The 17,382-nt window shown below is 39.6% G+C and overlaps 2 protein-coding genes across 4 annotated transcripts; both read right to left on the minus strand.

Annotated features, from left to right (window-relative positions):
* Positions 1 to 5,295: 5,295 nt before the first annotated feature.
* Positions 5,296 to 12,566, minus strand: LOC146260537 (uncharacterized). 3 transcript variants are annotated; one of them, XM_084670878.1, is made up of 13 exons: positions 12,070 to 12,566; positions 11,376 to 11,406; positions 9,106 to 9,292; positions 8,868 to 8,976; positions 8,663 to 8,793; positions 8,413 to 8,517; positions 8,087 to 8,164; positions 7,859 to 7,942; positions 7,585 to 7,686; positions 6,907 to 7,023; positions 6,598 to 6,818; positions 6,096 to 6,255; positions 5,296 to 6,002 (listed from the first exon to the last, which is right to left on the minus strand). In XM_084670878.1, the coding sequence occupies exons 2-13, from the start codon at positions 11,397 to 11,399 to the stop codon at positions 5,851 to 5,853; spliced, it is 1,470 nt and encodes a 489-aa protein (XP_084527004.1). In that variant the 5' UTR covers positions 11,400 to 11,406; positions 12,070 to 12,566; the 3' UTR covers positions 5,296 to 5,850. The 3 variants fall into 3 exon arrangements, with proteins under 3 accessions (XP_084527004.1, XP_084527002.1, XP_084527003.1); XM_084670876.1 differs by having other exon boundaries at positions 7,838 to 7,942; positions 12,070 to 12,565; XM_084670877.1 differs by lacking the exon at positions 12,070 to 12,566 and having other exon boundaries at positions 7,838 to 7,942; positions 11,376 to 11,768.
* Positions 9,284 to 11,357, minus strand: LOC146260538 (uncharacterized). The gene has a single exon (XM_084670875.1). It carries the CDS (start codon positions 11,346 to 11,348, stop codon positions 9,366 to 9,368), a length of 1,983 nt encoding a protein of 660 aa, XP_084527001.1. The 5' UTR covers positions 11,349 to 11,357; the 3' UTR covers positions 9,284 to 9,365.
* Positions 12,567 to 17,382: the final 4,816 nt, after the last annotated feature.

Here is a 17,382-nt window from a genome sequence, read left to right on the forward strand (position 1 = left end):
TTCTCGGCATGGTTCTCGGTCATTTATCCCCCTTGCAGTACTTCCTAAGTTTCCCATGAACACTGTGCCGTAATGCTACGTGATAACGTTTCATACGCCCATTGGTCCAGTAATTCTGAATACTCTTCCCACGTTTGAGCTTTTGCATCAAATGTTGGTAGTGACCCAATAGTTCCTGTAGCCATGATCCTTCTTCTTTCGACCCTTTAAGCCCAATTTATACGTCTGCGTTTGTATGGACATGCACAAAGGGAACGCCCTCTCCGTCAAGGAACTCCCTCTCCGTGCCCTCTCTGAACCCCTCGGAGACTTCTACGTGCACCTCCTGATTTTCCTGACTATCCGTCCGTCAGTCTGTCATTTTACGGATACCTCTTGGCTGTGATTGGTCCGTATTAAGAACCGCTTGCGTCAGGGGCAGGGGCGGGGTTGCAGTGACCAACAAGAGAACAAAATCCTTTGACCGCCATTGTTGTGAGTTTTTACAATTCATATTTCAGCTAAACAGTACATGTAAATCAGCATCTGAATTATAATATGATGAGAAATGGGCAGTGTACTGAAAATGTGCTTATTTTATTGATGAAACTGAAAAATTTGGAGATTTGCTCCGACTTTTCAATAACCTAGCTAGCATCGCAGTGCAGCGCCATCTACTTTTCTGGCGTTTAATTGCTTTCAGCATGCAGAGCCGTCGGAGTAGTATAAATTCAACCAATCCGTCCGACTCCATGTGTGCGTCTGTCCGTAAAGGAGTCGGAGAAGTATAAATCGGCCTTAAGATTCACTTCAAGGAATCGTGTGCTGCCTTCGGGTCACAATGACCCGAAGGTTCACAACAACCCATCGTTGTGCTGCGACAACTTTACCCAAAACAAAAACAAATAAAAAGCATTTTCTTTTAACCTTTGTACTGTGGGGGATGTGAGACATCATAGTGTTAATATTACTAGAGGAAGCAACTTTTGTCTTTCAAGATGGCGTCCCCATTAATTTCTATAAAAAGTATTCAGTGGCACAGTGAGGCAAGCGAGAGCGCAAAACCGGACTGCGCCATCTTTCCACTTCCGACTCTTCCGGTCTAGCGTTAAACAGTGGCTCGCTTTTTTCCTAGCTCCGAGACTCATTCACGCTTATTAATTGGAGTATTAATGGAAAAAACGAAAAAATCTACTTGAGAAAGAAGCAGACAGTAGGGTTGCATTATGCATTTGAAGGTTATGCTGTCAAACTGACTGAAGAACGAAATAACTACGTGAAAAAATGAAGATAGCGTGGCTCATTGGCTGGTCAATTCCCATGATGCAAGGCGTTAAATAGTGTTAACATTTGCTGATAAATTTGCCGTTTGTTCGAAATACAAATGTAACTTCATGAATTTCGTTTTTTCTACTTTGCGACAACCAGTCGTGAGCATAGCCTTATATGGTCGTCAGCGTGTGAGCTAAGGCAGGGTAGTGGCAGAATGGGGTACAAGCAGGGACGTGCACAGGCTATGGCTAAGGTTGCCCGGGCAACTGCCCGTTTGCCCTCCTCGAGTCAAAGTGCCCCTCCGAGGAAAATAAATAAATAATAGTACATTTAAATAGCTGCAGAATTTCATGTAGACCTAGATTTTAAAAATCACCACCCGAAACATTTCATAAAGTAGCCTTATTCACTTCCAATCGATAAGCCTTTGGGCAACGAGAGTAGAAGTCACAAGGGGGAGGGGGTATGCCCCCTATTCTGTTTACTCTGTGGTACTGCACGCGACTGCCACCTGCCTGCATTTTCTTGCACTTAAGAAACAGTCATGGTTGTTTTATTCTGTGTCGATAAAAATTGCTTTGACGTTGTCACAAAAGGTGAGTTAAGTTGTAGAAATGTACCGTCACTGTGTCCAATCACAACCGGTTTTTAGCTAACATTCTGATAAAATGCCACTTCAAATATTGATAAAAATTATTGTATAACGCTTTCAGCTGATTTACTGATTTCACGTTAAGCTTTAACTCCTTACCTTTCGAGTTAAATATCTGGTGCCGGTAAATTAGTCGTGCGCTACCCTTGTCCAAACCCGACCGCACTTATACTCGTAGTAAACACTCGCTGCTGCTGTTTTTCCGGGGATATTAACTTGATCCAGGGTCAACAAACTGATAATGCTGTCAATATATGGGTCAATGACGTGGCATGTCAATTCTGGTGTACAAACCATATTCATGATATAAAACATATTTACATTTTTAAATACACTACGTAAAATGACTCAATCTTCCCTTCTTAAATACTCATATGAGTATTCAATATAAATAAAAGAATTATCAAGGAATTATTTAGCTCAAAAGTCCCAAAAATGTCATTCTGGGTAACTATCCCAGCTTAAAATCTGAACATAAAAATACAACAAAAATGTAAAATATATTAATAAAAGTATTTCAAATATGCTTGGGCATGATAGTACTGATGTTTTCAATAATACCTAAACAAATAGTGATAATATTAAGCTTATAAACAATTCAATCTCAATGCTGACCTGTCTGCAATCAAGTTCCTTTTCCTATGGGTGCAGGTTATCACACGATGAACACTGCAGCTTTTGCTGTGCTTTTGTGTCCAAGAGGGAGGATTGTAAGGCTGGGTGTCAAACCTGCCCCCACCTCTCATATGCTAAAGTCTGGAGTTTCTGGACGGTCTCAACTTGATGGCTCTCACACCCCATTCAAGATGTGGTCTGATTGGTTGTTCTTGTGTATAAAGGGAATTGTCATGCATTGTTCTGTGGATTATTCATCTCCTGAGACCTTCTCCTCAGTTCTCCCTTGTCCTACTGTCCTACTCCTTGCTCACCTCTTGCTTTCTCTCTGATCTACAATGATCATGGTAGAGTAGGTAAGATTTAAAGATTTCATAATGTAACATGTTTGCCTTGTAATTGATTTCATTCATTTGCAAAGTTATTAAATGCGTATTTCATTAAACTGACTTTGACCATTCTTGCTCTGATTTAACCCATAGTCAAATACTAGTCATACATGTCATACATGTGCCAAAGTAAGTATGCGTCTCTTCATATGTTGACTTTTTGACCTTTTCAGTCACTGGTGCACTCTGTAGCAATAGCAAGTGTCTTTTTGGATAACACTTACAAAACATTTATAATGTTTTTATATAAAAAATCTATTTGATCCAAAAGATTACCTCAAAGTGATGATAGCTAAGTAGTGATTTTCCATAGGTGGTTAAGTTAGTGCCTGATTATAAAGAAAAAAGTGTAGTTTTGTCATTCCTGGATAACAGCTTGTCATTCTTGGATAACAAAAAACCTCTGATAGCCAGGACATATCATTCGTTATCTAGAATGACATGTATAACAATCTAGTTTTTTTATTAGTATTAGTAAACTTTTAGGCATATTATTAACATTATTTACAAATTTGTATGTTTTCACCCCATATTCTTTCCTTAATTAATCTTTCATATGATTCCATGGGTCACATAGTTCATCATCATTTATTTGAATGTTGTAACGTCAGTCAAACATGAATAGTGTAATCATTTATTAATGTCGCAACATTTGATTAAAGCCTTAGTATATAGATTCTGAAATTTTAAGGTCAATTCTGTCCTTCCAGATGCCTCTGTCTAATAAAGAGAGGCAGAGACGGTTCAGAGCCAGGAAAAATGCAGATGCAGAAGCTAGGGCTGAGTATCTTGAGAAAAAGAGAGCAAGGTATTATAGTGATAAACAAGTGAAGTGATTGTATGTAACAAGCAAACTTGAAATATTCTTAAAAATAGGTTCACACTAATTAGTTTACTAGTTTAATGTGTCAGACTATACCCGTGTCCATTGTTTATGAAGCCATATCGTTTTACAGAGTTACTGTCATATTTTGAAAATAAGATTGTAGTCAAATTGATGTGATTACAATCTAATACTTTTATTATTATTACTGTTTGTAGCTACTACAAATCAAGGCCAGTCCCCAAAACACCAGTACGGCTGATGAGCCATTCAGCTGCAAAGAAGAAAAGGGAGCAGTGGAGGGTGAAACAAAGGAATTGGAGGGAGAGATTAAAGCAAGTCAATGAACTAATGAACGACACTCCAGTCTCAATGAATGGGTCTACTCTTGGAGAACCCCAACCCAGACCACTGGACAGTGCCGCCGCTAGCCATTTTGGTGCCCTACGCATAATTCCTTTATGATGCCCCCCCCGCCGCCCCACCCCACCACAGCTGCCCTCTCAATGCATCCACATTCTGTGTTTGATATGATGCAAGTTCCGGAGTTAATGCGAGCGTGCAATGCACATTTGCATTTTTTGAGCTTCATGTAAAATAAACTGCCGTTTTTCAATTGGTAAAACCTTGAAGGCGAAGGCGATGTCTTTTTGTCTCTTAAATTCTCAGCCCCACCCTTACGTTTCTTAGCATGGTTTTCCTAATTAATTATAAACATTTAAAACTGAAAGCATGCAGCCAAGGAGCTCTCCACCTTTATTACAAATTTTAAAACTATTTGATAAATCGAATATAAAAGCATCATAGAATGTACAGTAAAGTAACAGCTAGCTGGCGTCAGTTACTTCAAATGCATAGATAATGTTTAACAGTAAAATCTCAAATTAGCTTGCACCTAACATATTTGAGTGTGCTAACATTAGCAATAACGTCAGCTAGTTCGACGTGTATGCATAGGCTAAGAATTAAATTAGCAGCACATTTTCCATATTTAACAATGATTAAACATGACTTACCTGAAAGTGATGCACGGGCATCATCTCGCAGTTTATTTATTTTTCTGCCCCTGACTCCTGTTGTCTTTTTGAGGCAATTTTCGAAAAGTTGACATAGCCTACTGTCAAAGTTCGTCAGGCCACGGAGATAGGAAAGGGCACCCACGGCGAGCTTGGGACCCAGATAGCATTGAGACACTGCGCCAGATCTGGATCACATCTAGCGCAAGATCCGGCACGGAGCCACCAATCGGATCCGTAACGGGGTCCAAACGCACAGCGGCCCAATAACGGCGCGAATCTGTTTTACAGATCTGCACCGGACACGGGCTCGGACTGGTTCAGATTGATTAAAAATACTTTCAAATGTGGCCCAAACTTGGCACGGATCCGTTAATAAAATGTTACCTCCAGATCAGCATTGGCCCAGATCTGCTCATTTATAATTGTGTGTACTTTAATTAGTAATGTTAGCTGCAACAAATTAATTTACCACACAGTTATTGAGTAATGCACTTAACTGTGTTTTTACAAAGTATTCACAAAAAAAAATCAAGCAAAAATGGTAATTATGTTTTTATTTGGTTGTATCCAAAACTATGTTTTACATATTTTAAAATATGTTTGACCTAACGTTAAGTGCAGCTGTAACACGTAACATGGTAAAAACAAACAATAAATGCTCATTGGATGAGTTACAGTACCGGAATTGAAATTTAAGCAAATCTGCCTTGAAGGCAGAGACTAAACAAAACGTTGACCAAAACTGCTTGACCCTACCCTGAATCTTACCATAACCTTTACCTCAACCAATTTCCTCACTGTTTTATAATAACAATTATAAACTGGGTATCTAGAATACTGAATGTTGACACTATAAACCACAGGGATTGACATGCTCACTTTTTACTGGTCTAATTGTACTGTAAAACAGTTTATAAATCAAAAGATCAACACAGGTTTACATTATTGTACACTTCAAGTAAATGTAAAATGCTGTCTGTCAAAGAAAATAAATTATATGTTGTATAGTTTAACACAATGAAATGTCGTCTTTGTCACACATCTTAAATTAAAAAAAAAAAGCTTTTAAAGGGGTCCAAGATAGTCTACAAGAGCCCTGTGCTACACTGTCGGAGATGCTTCTTGTTCAGCCTGCCTGCTGCGCTCCTTGCGGCCGCCCCCTCGGTCAGTTGCCAAGTTGAACCACCTAATGGCATGCTGGGAAATCTCTGTGTCTGTTGCTGTCCCTGAGATGGCACATTTCCGTACAGCACCTAGATGGAAGGTAAAACTTAAAAAATAAACGTATTTTGCTAATTTGTTAACTATTTTACCCTGTTGTTACATGGATTTGGATGAAAACATACGCATCAGTAGAACTTTGCTTCCCATCTGGTCGAAGGATTTTTTTCCATTGACGCCCTTCCAATTTATTCTTTTAGCAACAGTGCATGAGAAGAGACGACCTAGGATGTTCCATGTGACCCTCTTTGTGTCTTGCCCACCGACAGCTGCTAGAGCAGACACCTAGGGGAAGGTGTGGGGAGGTACAGGGGAAGATATTCATTTGGATTATACAGTTACTCATTAGGACCAAGGCCTCATTTGCATGTGTACTCTTGTGTACTCTGAGCACCACTAAGTAAAATAAAAGTGCATACAATACAATTCCAATTATAACAAGTACAGATGTCATTTTAACTAGAAAACATGTTCAAAGTATTATCTGAGAAAAGAAGCAAGCCATAGTTATTATCCTTCAGAAATACTGAACATATAAATATTTATTGCATTATCCAGAACAGGTTTGTGCTTATTGAGTGCCATAAAAATCACGTTAGTTTGTGTTTTGGGGGTGTGGTTTCTTACAAGGTTCTGCTTTCTCCTCCTGTTCTCTGGATTCTGTATCCAATTTTCAAATGTTGCGACTTCCCCCATGTCGTCGAGGGGAAACTGGAACTCCTCTGGCAGTTCAGCTGAGGCGGAGGGGGTGGATCCCAACTTGGTCAAGAGCACGTTGACAGTCGCTGCCAGCTGAGACTGTTGCTGCTTAATGTTTTCCAGCAGAAGTAGGATGTGCCTTTGTGCCTCTAAAAGTTAAATTAATGTATTAATGTAATTACTGACCTTGCATTACATCCTTAATTTTTTTAATATAAACTATAACATTCAGCCTACCTGAGCAGGGGATTGGGCCACCCTGTCCAACCCTGAACACACAGTTCTGCTCTGAACTTGAACCGGTAGGGCCACTGAGATTGAAGTTTCTGTTCATTTGGTCCTGAGGGCTGGCAGCTGGGGAAGTAACAGAAGAAAATGTACTTAATCTGTCTTAATCACTATTTACATAATTCCAGTTACATGGAATATAATGTTGCCCCAGACACTACAGTCCAAAATTAACAGAAGATCTGTCCTTACAAAACCTAAATGTCTTCAAATGTTTGTGCAAAAAAGTACAATTGTTCATGTCTAATTCCACTTCCAACCCTCCATTTCCCCTCATCTGTAACTCCTTGGCAGGTGTGAAATGGTTGAGGGAGCTTATATGCTTCCTCCATGCACATATATGATTATTGTAACACTGCGCATTAAACGCAGAAGCCTTTTGTCAGTACATGTAAGGGAGGATTACACATTTGGCAACTATACTTCTGCAACTGAACTCACAGGCGTATGGTCTGCACGCTCATTAGCATACATGACTAACATTAAACATTGACAGAAATGTGAACATTTTGATAAATACCTCTCTTTGTTGCTCACAAAATTTGGAATAGGTGTTGCATGCTCAGGAGAAATATTAGGTGAACAAGATTTCTTAAAACAGTTTCATATTAGGAACTGAGATCTTACCAGTAAGCATTGGTGGGTCATGGACAATGTTTTGTAGTGTGCACGTTGGGCTGTTCACTTGTAAAATGTTTCTCCTGCATGGCAGGGGCAAAGGGCTGGTGCCTGGTAGAAAACCGACAGTGAGAGCAGACAGCAATATATCAATACGTTTGTTACCATGTTTCTCTGTCAATGTCAATGACAGCAAGGTCTCCCACTTTAAGGCTAAAGTTTAAGTTCCATTTTTGTTGAGTATGTGAGACATTTAGTATACCTGGAGGAACATTGCTCAGACCTGGGAATTGAAAAGCTCTGGAACTGGTAGTGAGATCTGTGTAGGTCCTGTGACTATAGTCACAGTAGTCCTGCTGGTTGGCAACTAGGAGAAAATAAATATCAGTTTTCCTAATTCCCTAGCAAGCACAACATGAAGCTTGTTATTACTGCTGAAAAGGACTAACTGCAAAAACAAGACCAGCTTGGTTTGGCTAAACACAATCTGTGTCAGGCATCAATCTCTTACCAGTAAACCCTTGCGTGTCCTGGTATCCTGGTGTGTCAGTTGGGCTGCCAAACTTCGGCAGTACCTGAGTGCTGGTGTCTGAGAGCAGATAATGCAAAGAAATTAAGAGATGATGACACCATATTAAAGTGGCTTCAAAAATACATCAGGTATGAGAGGAGTAACCATGGCACAAAGGTCAAAACATTCTTCTTGACTGATGAATTTGAGAATATACACTGGCAACAGCAAGGAAATCCCTAAAAAGGGAACGGTTTTGCAGGTGGTGGCCACAGCTCTAATTTATCCTTCCTGAATTTTTGAGCAGTGTAAATTGGCCTTCGTACCTGAAGGGTTATGGTTCACGGCAGAAACTCGAGAAGGCCAGGAACTTGTAGGGAAGCCAAGATTTGTGTAGGACCTGCCTTCACCAAGGTCTTGGAGCCTGGCAGCTAGGGCACAAATTAAGACTATTCAATAAAGATTTTAATATAAATACCATCAGCAAGACACCGAAATTGCTTTGTGTACCAAACAACTGCAAAAATGTTTTGAACAAGCATGCTTTCTAAACAATAAGAGTAATTCAAGTCTTACATGGGTCAGGACTATGACACTTAGTGAGATGGAAAGGATGGTGTAAAGCTGGAAGATTTAAGGGAATCTTCCCCCTTGGTGTGATATGCTCATCATCAGACCTCTCCTCAGGCTCACTGTCACTCACTTGTCTGTTATGAAAAAAAGCAAGTTGAAAAACATGTGGTACACACTATCACACACTGTGTAACCCCTACACACATACCGTTTCTTTTTTTTCCTCTTTCTTTGAGAACCCTCATCCTCAGACTGCAGACCTGCTGTATCACTGTTAAAGTATTCCTTCATTTTTCTTCTGGCCTCTAAATAGTCATCTGGTTATATAAGACACAAAATACATTTTATGAAGAATGTCAATCACATTAAAATAGCAAATAGAAAATATGTTTACTGAAATAAACTGCTAAAATATAAGTTGATCAAAACTGTTCAATTTAAATTACCTTTGGCACAAATGATCCGGGCACTGTATTTTTTCCATCCATGACATGGTTCCTCACAACTTTTAATGGCTTTGTTTATTTTTTCATCTGATGTATAATTTGGCCACCAGGACTGGTCATCTCTGAACCAGGAACTTGGTATAACATTAATAGAGTTGTCCTCCGTAAACGACACAACATAGTATCTCTATGGAATACCAAAAGGGTTGGGGTTAAAAACAACAACAAAAAACTAAGGATTAATGTCATCGGATAGGTCCCTAATCTTGCATATGGAAAAGGGGGATGACCACAAACTTGTCCTGGTAGGGTAGTGCTACACACTTCTGTGAGATCTCTGACACCTTTGCAAAGTGGGTGTCTGACTGTAGCTGCGATACACAGACTACATTTAGGGAACGCGAGTCAAGGGGGTAACTGAAGAATGGTGACATGTCAGTGAACTTCTTGTATGCTACATACACATTATCTCTGCACTCAATGACATTAACGATTCTGCAAAAATTGCTCCCTATAACAAATGTATTGTTGTTGTTTGACTTAATGTTAATTATAAAGTTTTCCAATTTCATCTCAGCATATTCTCCAAGAACCACAGAGCCAAGGGGTACAGGGCCCTGGGAATGTTCCTTTTTTAAGTTTGTCTCATTTACAGGTTTGGTGTCTACTGAGGTTAGTTCAGACAGTCTTCTAATGATCTGAGCAAGGGGATATGAAGGTTTGCGGACTAACTTTTTGAGTCTGCCCAAGTAATTTTCAAATGGAAACGAGGAGATTGAGTCCAAGCAGCCGAAGTTCTTTGAGTCTTGTGCCAGATGAACTAAACCATGCACATTATAGACAATTAAGTCTTTACCATAAAGCTCACCATAATGACTGACAAATGTATGCAATAAAGAATTTGCATAATCAGTATGAGTTTTAGCCAATTTGGGGCTAACCAATATAGCAATAGCAGTAGACAACAGTATGAAGTTATAATACACCACAGGATCTAAAACACCACACAACACTACAGGCCCAATATAAAGCAAAAACTGTCTAAACTCAGTGGCCTTCCATCTATCCACTTCCCTGAGTGATCGTGGTTTACGAACAAATTCATCTGGAATGTAGGCTCTCATATTCACAAGACTGTCAGAGATTCTATTTACAAGTCTGGAAGGTAGGCGAAACTTCAGTGGTCCCTTTAGCCAAAGGTTTATCAGCCGCCTGACTACACCTAAACACACAAGGTGCATATAGTCAAGCGGAAATTGTGAGACCATTCTAACATTAACACCTGTAAAAGGATGGGGACCATGATGGTGTTCTTCATCAGCCTGCCTTGAAAAGTCCTCATCTGTTCTGGTCATACTGTGTAAAAGTGGATACGTCATTCTGTTATTAATGTACACTCCACTTTGAGTGCACTTGTCACACCCATGATACCCATTATGTGCTTTGGTATTCTTGACAAATGACCGTGCAGGTGTGTCACATATAACCGAATCCAGTCTCAGTGTGAATCTTTTCTCCTCAAAATCAAAACCTTTCTCAAGTCCAGCTAATTCAGCCACAAAATCTTCTAACAATATGATACTTGAGTCAGGCTTTTTGGTACCTGAGAAAAGACCTATCACTACTGGCTCCTTCATAGGGACAGTAACCAGTAGACCCAAAATTGGCCATAGCTGTAAATTAGAGCTCTTGAAGAGCGGCAGTCCGTCAATGTTGATTTGCAGTCTTAAGCAAGAACCATTTACCAATTTGCCCTTAAGTGTGGATAAAGTCTTTCCTAAGGCAGAGACAATGCCAAAGTAGTGATAAAGACCATTACAAAGCTCCTTCACTCTATATGTAGTCTTAGTGTTGAGGATGGTTCTGGCATCTTTGGGAAGCTCTGGGTGGTAAAATCTCAAGATAGCCAAAAGAGCAGTAAGTGCAATGAGTGATATACCGAAATTTAAAGCCCAAGTACAAAGCCGGTCAGTGAGAGTAGCACCTTCCTCACTATCAGAGAGTTCCTCCTGATCCCCATCAGAATCAGCTTCTACATAGTCATCGTAACAAAAATTGTCAAACGGTACATTGTCTACAGCTTCATCTGCAGGAGAGTCTACAACAATTGCCTCTGCTATCTCTTCAGCTGTGGGTTCAATCACACATGTAGCACCTTCAATATCAGTAAGTATTTTGCCTAGCTCTACTCTTGCTCTCCTTCTAAGAGCAGAATTACTCACTGGTACAGTTTGTCTATTCATTTCCTGTCAGTCAGTCAGTCAATGTACCTTAGCTGGACAGGTTGCCATCATGCAGAATCTGAAAGACAAATATTAGAAATAGTGAGTTGATGTAAAATCAAGAGTCACGTTTAAATGTACAGAAATGTGTACAGTCCTACATACAATTTTGGATTTATTCAATCAAGGAAACAATGACTGCGAGAAGTTAGGGTGAAAATTGATGGTTTAACATTTTAAAGCTCATAACACATCACTAACAAAAGATCTAGCTAGTTAGTTACTGTGCGACTAAAGCCACACAGAATGCCTACAATGTTAGAGCTATCGTTACCTTTCCAATTTAAAGACTGGCATGGTAATAATCCAATCTTACTTAATTTGTTTAGGAACTGTAACTACTTGATAACATCCTGCTAAAACTATGGATAGACAGAGATTAATGGGTGTCTCTTCCTAAAATAAACTATGATTGTGCTGGTTTTGAGCGCAAAACTGAAGCAATAGCTTTACCTGGAAAGTGAACTACTGTAACGTTAGCTACTGTAGCTAGCTAGTTACAGCGTACATATTAGCTAGCTTGCTAGCATCACCAACACACAAAATAACGATGGTATTTAATAAGATAATAAGTTATAGCCAAAATATCTGGTTATATCAACTGTAGCTAGCTTTGCAGTCAACACTGACCTTATTCAAGTAGCTAACTAACCTACAAAAAAGACGAATAACGAACACTTACCACACGCAGAATATAGCTTGCAATCCGTTGAGGACAAACGAGGCACACGCTTGCGTTTTATGTCTAATGGACTGGACCAATTTACAAAGAAATTTGTTGATATTTTAGCACGACACACTATTCCTTTTTTATTAATTCTAGCGGTGTATTAAAGTCACATATGCTGGCATGTGTTGTAAAATGTACACTCGAATCATTACTGTAAATATTTTAAAACATTTCCGACCCCATATTTTAATTTGTACCAGTCCAACTAAGATTTTGGCGGGCTCGAAGGATGTCGACCGCAATACATGTCAGGGCCAGGTCAGGGCCAAACCAGTCATTGTAGGTATTCCTCAGGGTTTTGGCGCGTTCGGCTTAGGCCCGTCATACGTGTATGGCCCAAAACCGGTAAGACCCAATGGTTGTAGCATCATCCGGTTAAGATCTGGATTGTCAGCCTAAACCATATGTGCATTACAACCGGATCAGGCAGCTTTCAAACGGATGCGGCACAAGTGCAAATGCTATCTGGGGAAGTTGTGTGTTTTTGTTTTTTTGGGGGGGAGGCACCATTGTAACGTTTTTTTGAGCAATTAAATGTATCGCTTGTTTTGCCAGTTTTGTGATATACATGCCTAAAGGCGCCTAATATTTACATAGGCCTACTGAAATAATATCGGCATTATAATTAAAAGAACTATGATGATTTTTCAGTTGGCAATTTTTTGGTGCCCCCTCAGTACTTGGTGCCCTACGCACAGCGCGTAGTGCGCGTTATGGGAGCGGCGGCACTGCCACTGGATGACCCTCAGCCACACTCACCCAGAGCCAGATGTACCTCAGCTACAACCACCCAGAGAGACACAGCCCAGCCACTGTCCAGCCACTTGCTTCGTCTACCCCAGAAAGAAATTATGGCAACATGGCAATAAAAAGCCCAAACAACAATAAACTAAAGAATGACATTGTCAAACTTAAAAGGCAACTTGCTCTGTCCCCCAAAAAATCGGAGAAACTAAGAAAACGTCTGCAAAGGGTTAACAAAACAAGTGCTGCACGCGTCAGTGAGAAACACAACGCCAAGCCACAAAGCTACGTGGAGCCAAAAAACTCTCTGCAGTAAAGAAGGCAGAGGTTACTCGCTTCCTGTGTAGGGATGAAAATAGTAGACTTTTACCTGTAAAAAAAGACACAGTAACAAAAAAACAAGAGAAAGTTCAAAGAAGAGTCCTACAAAAAACCATGAAAGAACTACATTTACAATAAGGAAACACAAAAGGAACTGACATTGTCTTATAGACAGTTTGTGCGCTTGTGCCCATTCGACCTGTAATTTTTCTGAGAGAGCCCATGGTAAAGGTGCACCTGATGGGGTGGGTGGTGCTGTAAAGCACATGGCTGATCAGAGGGTGAAAATGGGAGCAGATATTCAGACACCAAAAGAGCTCTATGAAACTTTACAGACCTCAGCCTCTTCTATCAAGTACTTTTGGGTGTCAGAAGAGGACATCCTGAAACATGATGAAGCTGTACCAGAGAAGCTACCTGTTGTGAAGGGCACAATGAAAATTCACCAGATTGTGTCTCCTACCCCTGGACAGTTTAGTCACAGAGAACTGTCCTGCTTCTGCAGCCGAGGGAAGGGTAACATTTGTGACTGCTTCAGTCCCAATGAAGTGGACATGAATGTGTGAATTACCCACCAGTGCTCCAGCAACAATACCACATCATACTATGAAAATTGTTGGAAGGTTTGTCATAGTTAAATATGATGCCCAGCCATTTGTCGGCTAAGTCCTAAATCTGGTTGGTGATGAACTTGAAGTGAGCTGCTTGCGACAGACAATGGGCAGAAATGCATAGTGGCCAACAGCCCCAGATGTAATATTTTATTACGTGTCTGACATGCAAGCCATCCTATCGGAGCCTGAGCCATTAACAAACCGCTCATCACAACTATGTATCCCTGACTGGGAAACTTTCCAAAACATGTGGTAGTCACATGCCCACACTCATGATATTGTCACAAACATGTCTTTTTAAGTTCATTTGGAAATGTTCAAAAGTTCCTATCTTCTCTTAAATAAACTGATTTAAACTCGTCTGATTAAATGTTTGCAACTCAAATGGTTAGATGAGGTTATAAATGTAAATGTTACTCAAACAGTATCATCTCTCTTTAAATGTATTCTCTACATAAAATATGAAATATGTTGATTCCTAAGTGTTTTATAAAAACGTGTAATGTTAAGTGAAATTAATCAATTAACATTTTAATTAAAACTTCAAAGAAAACTTGGGAGCATCCATGGTTGGATGCCCAAGGGCACGAACACGGCGTGCTCCAAAACCAGAGTCCAACTTGAATGGGAGTCTATGGGAGGATTCCCAGAGGAACGAGCTGTGAGAGCTCCAAAAACAAAGTCCAACTTGAATGGGAGTCAATGGGAGGATTCCCAGAGGCACGAGCTGTGAGAGCTCCAAAAACAAAGTCCAACTTGAATGGGAGTAAATGGGAGGATGCCCAATTAAAATTAAAACTTAAAATCATTACAAACTTGTCAATTTCTCTTATTTAGTTTCAAGTTTGAGTGTTGGTAAGAAAAATGACACAAAATGTTTTTTATGGTAATCCAAAAAATTATTGCAGAATGTCCTTCCGTCTAACAGTATGTAATTCCGGCTAACAATGACACAGCCAAGAAATGTAACTCATATTTTTGTGTTAAATTACACAAATCTGTTATTTGTTGAGTTAAGGATACATCAATAGTCTTGTTTTCTTTACTGGAAATCTTTTTTTTTTCATTCCCCCCAAAATTACAATTTGATTTTGAATTATGAGTTATCGACAGCCAGAAATAAGCCCATGTCTATATGAAATTACAAATTGTTTATATTAGTTAGGAGTAAAATGTTGTTTTTTGAGCACTAATTGTTTATTGAGCTCCAATTATAAATATTAGTACATTTGTATATTCCAACAGTGGTAGTAATATGACTAATTTCAAAATTAATTACAGTTACCCGGGTATGACATTTTCTTTGGGAAAAATATGTGAATCACCAACAAAAAGGTTTATTACCTTACCTAAAATGAAAACATGTCATTGCATTATATACGCAACACTCTAAAAAGTATTGAAAGTCCTTAAATTTGATATTGTCAGGTTTTTTTCCTCCAATTTTAAAATCCTTATCCGTCATTCACCCATATACAGGGACAATAAGATATCACGCTTCAGCATCTCCAAACTATGCGATAAAATCTAAATTTGACTGTTTACCACCACCTGTTGGAAGTTTTGTTTAACTCTTCTCATGTCAGAGTAAAATGCGTTGCCCGAGCGTCGCCCAAGTGTCGCCCGAGTGGTCTTTTGGCTTTCTCTCACCAATGTAACTTTCCTAAATTATTTAGACATGTAAACGTTCATATTTGTTTATGAAATTTGACACGTAGATTGTTTGGTATGCCTAAAATAATATTACTTACACTTTGCTAGCGATTGCAAAAGAAAATGGTGGCGAAAAGACCGGAAACGGGGTGTCCAAACCCCGTTCGGGTTTGGACAATAGTAGTTTACGGCGGTCGGGATTGGACACAGTGACGCTATAACAAACGATCAATTATCATCAAGTTTTATTAAATCAATTAAAATCTTCATAAATCCAGGCTCAGTTTGCCACGTTTAGCCTAAATAATCAGACGGCTAGCTTGCCTACCAGACAACCAGCCCGTTATCACATGCTAATTTTTTGGTAGGAAAACCAAGCTACATGTCTGCTGATGGTTAGTTTATAACATTTTGTTTTAAAAAGAAGAATAACTGATGAAGTAATGCATTACATGAATTGTTATCATTAGTAGGAAGGCTATTTGTTCTGGCCTTTTTCAGGCCAGAGTAACTGCCCTTCAAAATTCCTGTGCACGTCCCTAGGTACAAGTCCGATAAGAATCAGAGACATGATGCAAACTTTACGGAAATGTATGCTGTCACTGTATAGTATTCCTTTCACTTAGTTTTTAGAAATAGGCTATAGGGCTATTCTAGATGGAACTCATCACATATGTTGCTTTTTTCTTTGTAATTTGAGAATGATTTCCAACGCATTGTATCGGATTAAATGAACTGTTAACATGAACACCTAGCTCCGTCGTTGTTCCCGCCAGGCAAAGAAAGCTTAAAGGGGCAATTGACTGCAAAACCGATTTTACCTTGCCATAGTTGAATAACGACAGTTCGGTGGGTAAAATGAACATACCGTGAATATCAAAGTCCATTGACACCTCTTTCCTATTCAAATCTCAAAAAGAAAAAATTTGGCTGTAAAACGCTAGCTTTTCAACAAAGCTACCGGTCCTACGTAGGACCGGTGATCGCCCTCTTATTGGCTCTGGTCTGTATCTTTGTCACGCCCCAGAATTTACATCAAGACCAGCCCGAGGTAGCGTATATCTCCGATACTAGTTTAGCTGCGCGCTGCTCTGTGTAAGCTACTTATAAGGAATTACAAAGAAGAACGTTTTGAATTATAACAAGGATATTGAAAATGGACCATGGTCGTAAATGCTGTGTTCCAGGCTGTACAGGGAAGGCTAACACTCACAGTCTTCCCAAGGAGCCAAACATTCAACAGGCATGGCTGCTGTTGTCTTATGAGAAGATCCCGGCGAAGTTCGACACTCAATCATTCATTTGCTCTGAACATTTCACCCAAGACAGTTTTGACAACCTTGGACAATTGCAAGCAGGATTTGCTGGGAAGCTGAACCTGGAAAGAGGTGCTGTTCCGACCGTATGCTCATTGCAACAGCCTTTAAGGACAGTATGATGTTGTGCTAACAGTTATTAGCAATGCTAACGTTTCCTGTATAATATAGCATACCAGGTAGAATGCTAAATAAGTTTCTACACACATCAAATGACTCTAGCTAGACTAGCTGTAGTCGGCATTAGAAGGGAAGCTTCCAAAAAATAGCCAGAAAACGAACAGCAGTCTGGCTTATTGCTAACGCCTGTCTACATAATCTATTAGAAAGAAATGGAGAAAGGCAGGTGCTTGATACAGGATACGGTAGCATTGCTAGTAACTGTTACTAGTAACACCTAGACTGTAGGCATATAAACAAGTTTAGCTTGCTAACGCAAGAGCATAGGTAGAATGTGTGATAATTTAGCCTAGTTTATTGGCAATGGGGCTAACGTTGATTCATGTTCCTGACTGTGTTTCATTCAAATAAATAACCTGTGTAATGTAAATCTACAATTCACGATGCATGTTTGTCCAGATCTTGGTCATGTTATTTTTCAGCAAGTTATATAGAGC

The sequence above is a fragment of the Hypomesus nipponensis genome, chromosome 13 (genome assembly GCF_054491055.1).
Source record: "Hypomesus nipponensis isolate SF chromosome 13, ASM5449105v1, whole genome shotgun sequence".
NCBI lineage: Eukaryota > Metazoa > Chordata > Actinopteri > Osmeriformes > Osmeridae > Hypomesus > Hypomesus nipponensis.

Bases quoted from the DNA above. Each gene is read 5' to 3' on its own strand.
- LOC146260538 (XM_084670875.1), bottom strand. From the start codon at position 11,348: ATGAATAGACAAACTGTACCAGTGAGTAATTCTGCTCTTAGAAGGAGA.
- LOC146260537 (XM_084670876.1), bottom strand. From the start codon at position 11,399: ATGATGGCAACCTGTCCAGCTAAG. The intron at 8,977-9,105 runs GTAATTTAAATT...TTATATAACCAG, and splicing joins CCGGATCATTTGTGCCAAAG to ATGACTATTTAGAGGCCAGA. The intron at 6,819-6,906 runs GTAGGCTGAATG...TTTAACTTTTAG, and splicing joins TGGCCCAATCCCCTGCTCAG to AGGCACAAAGGCACATCCTA.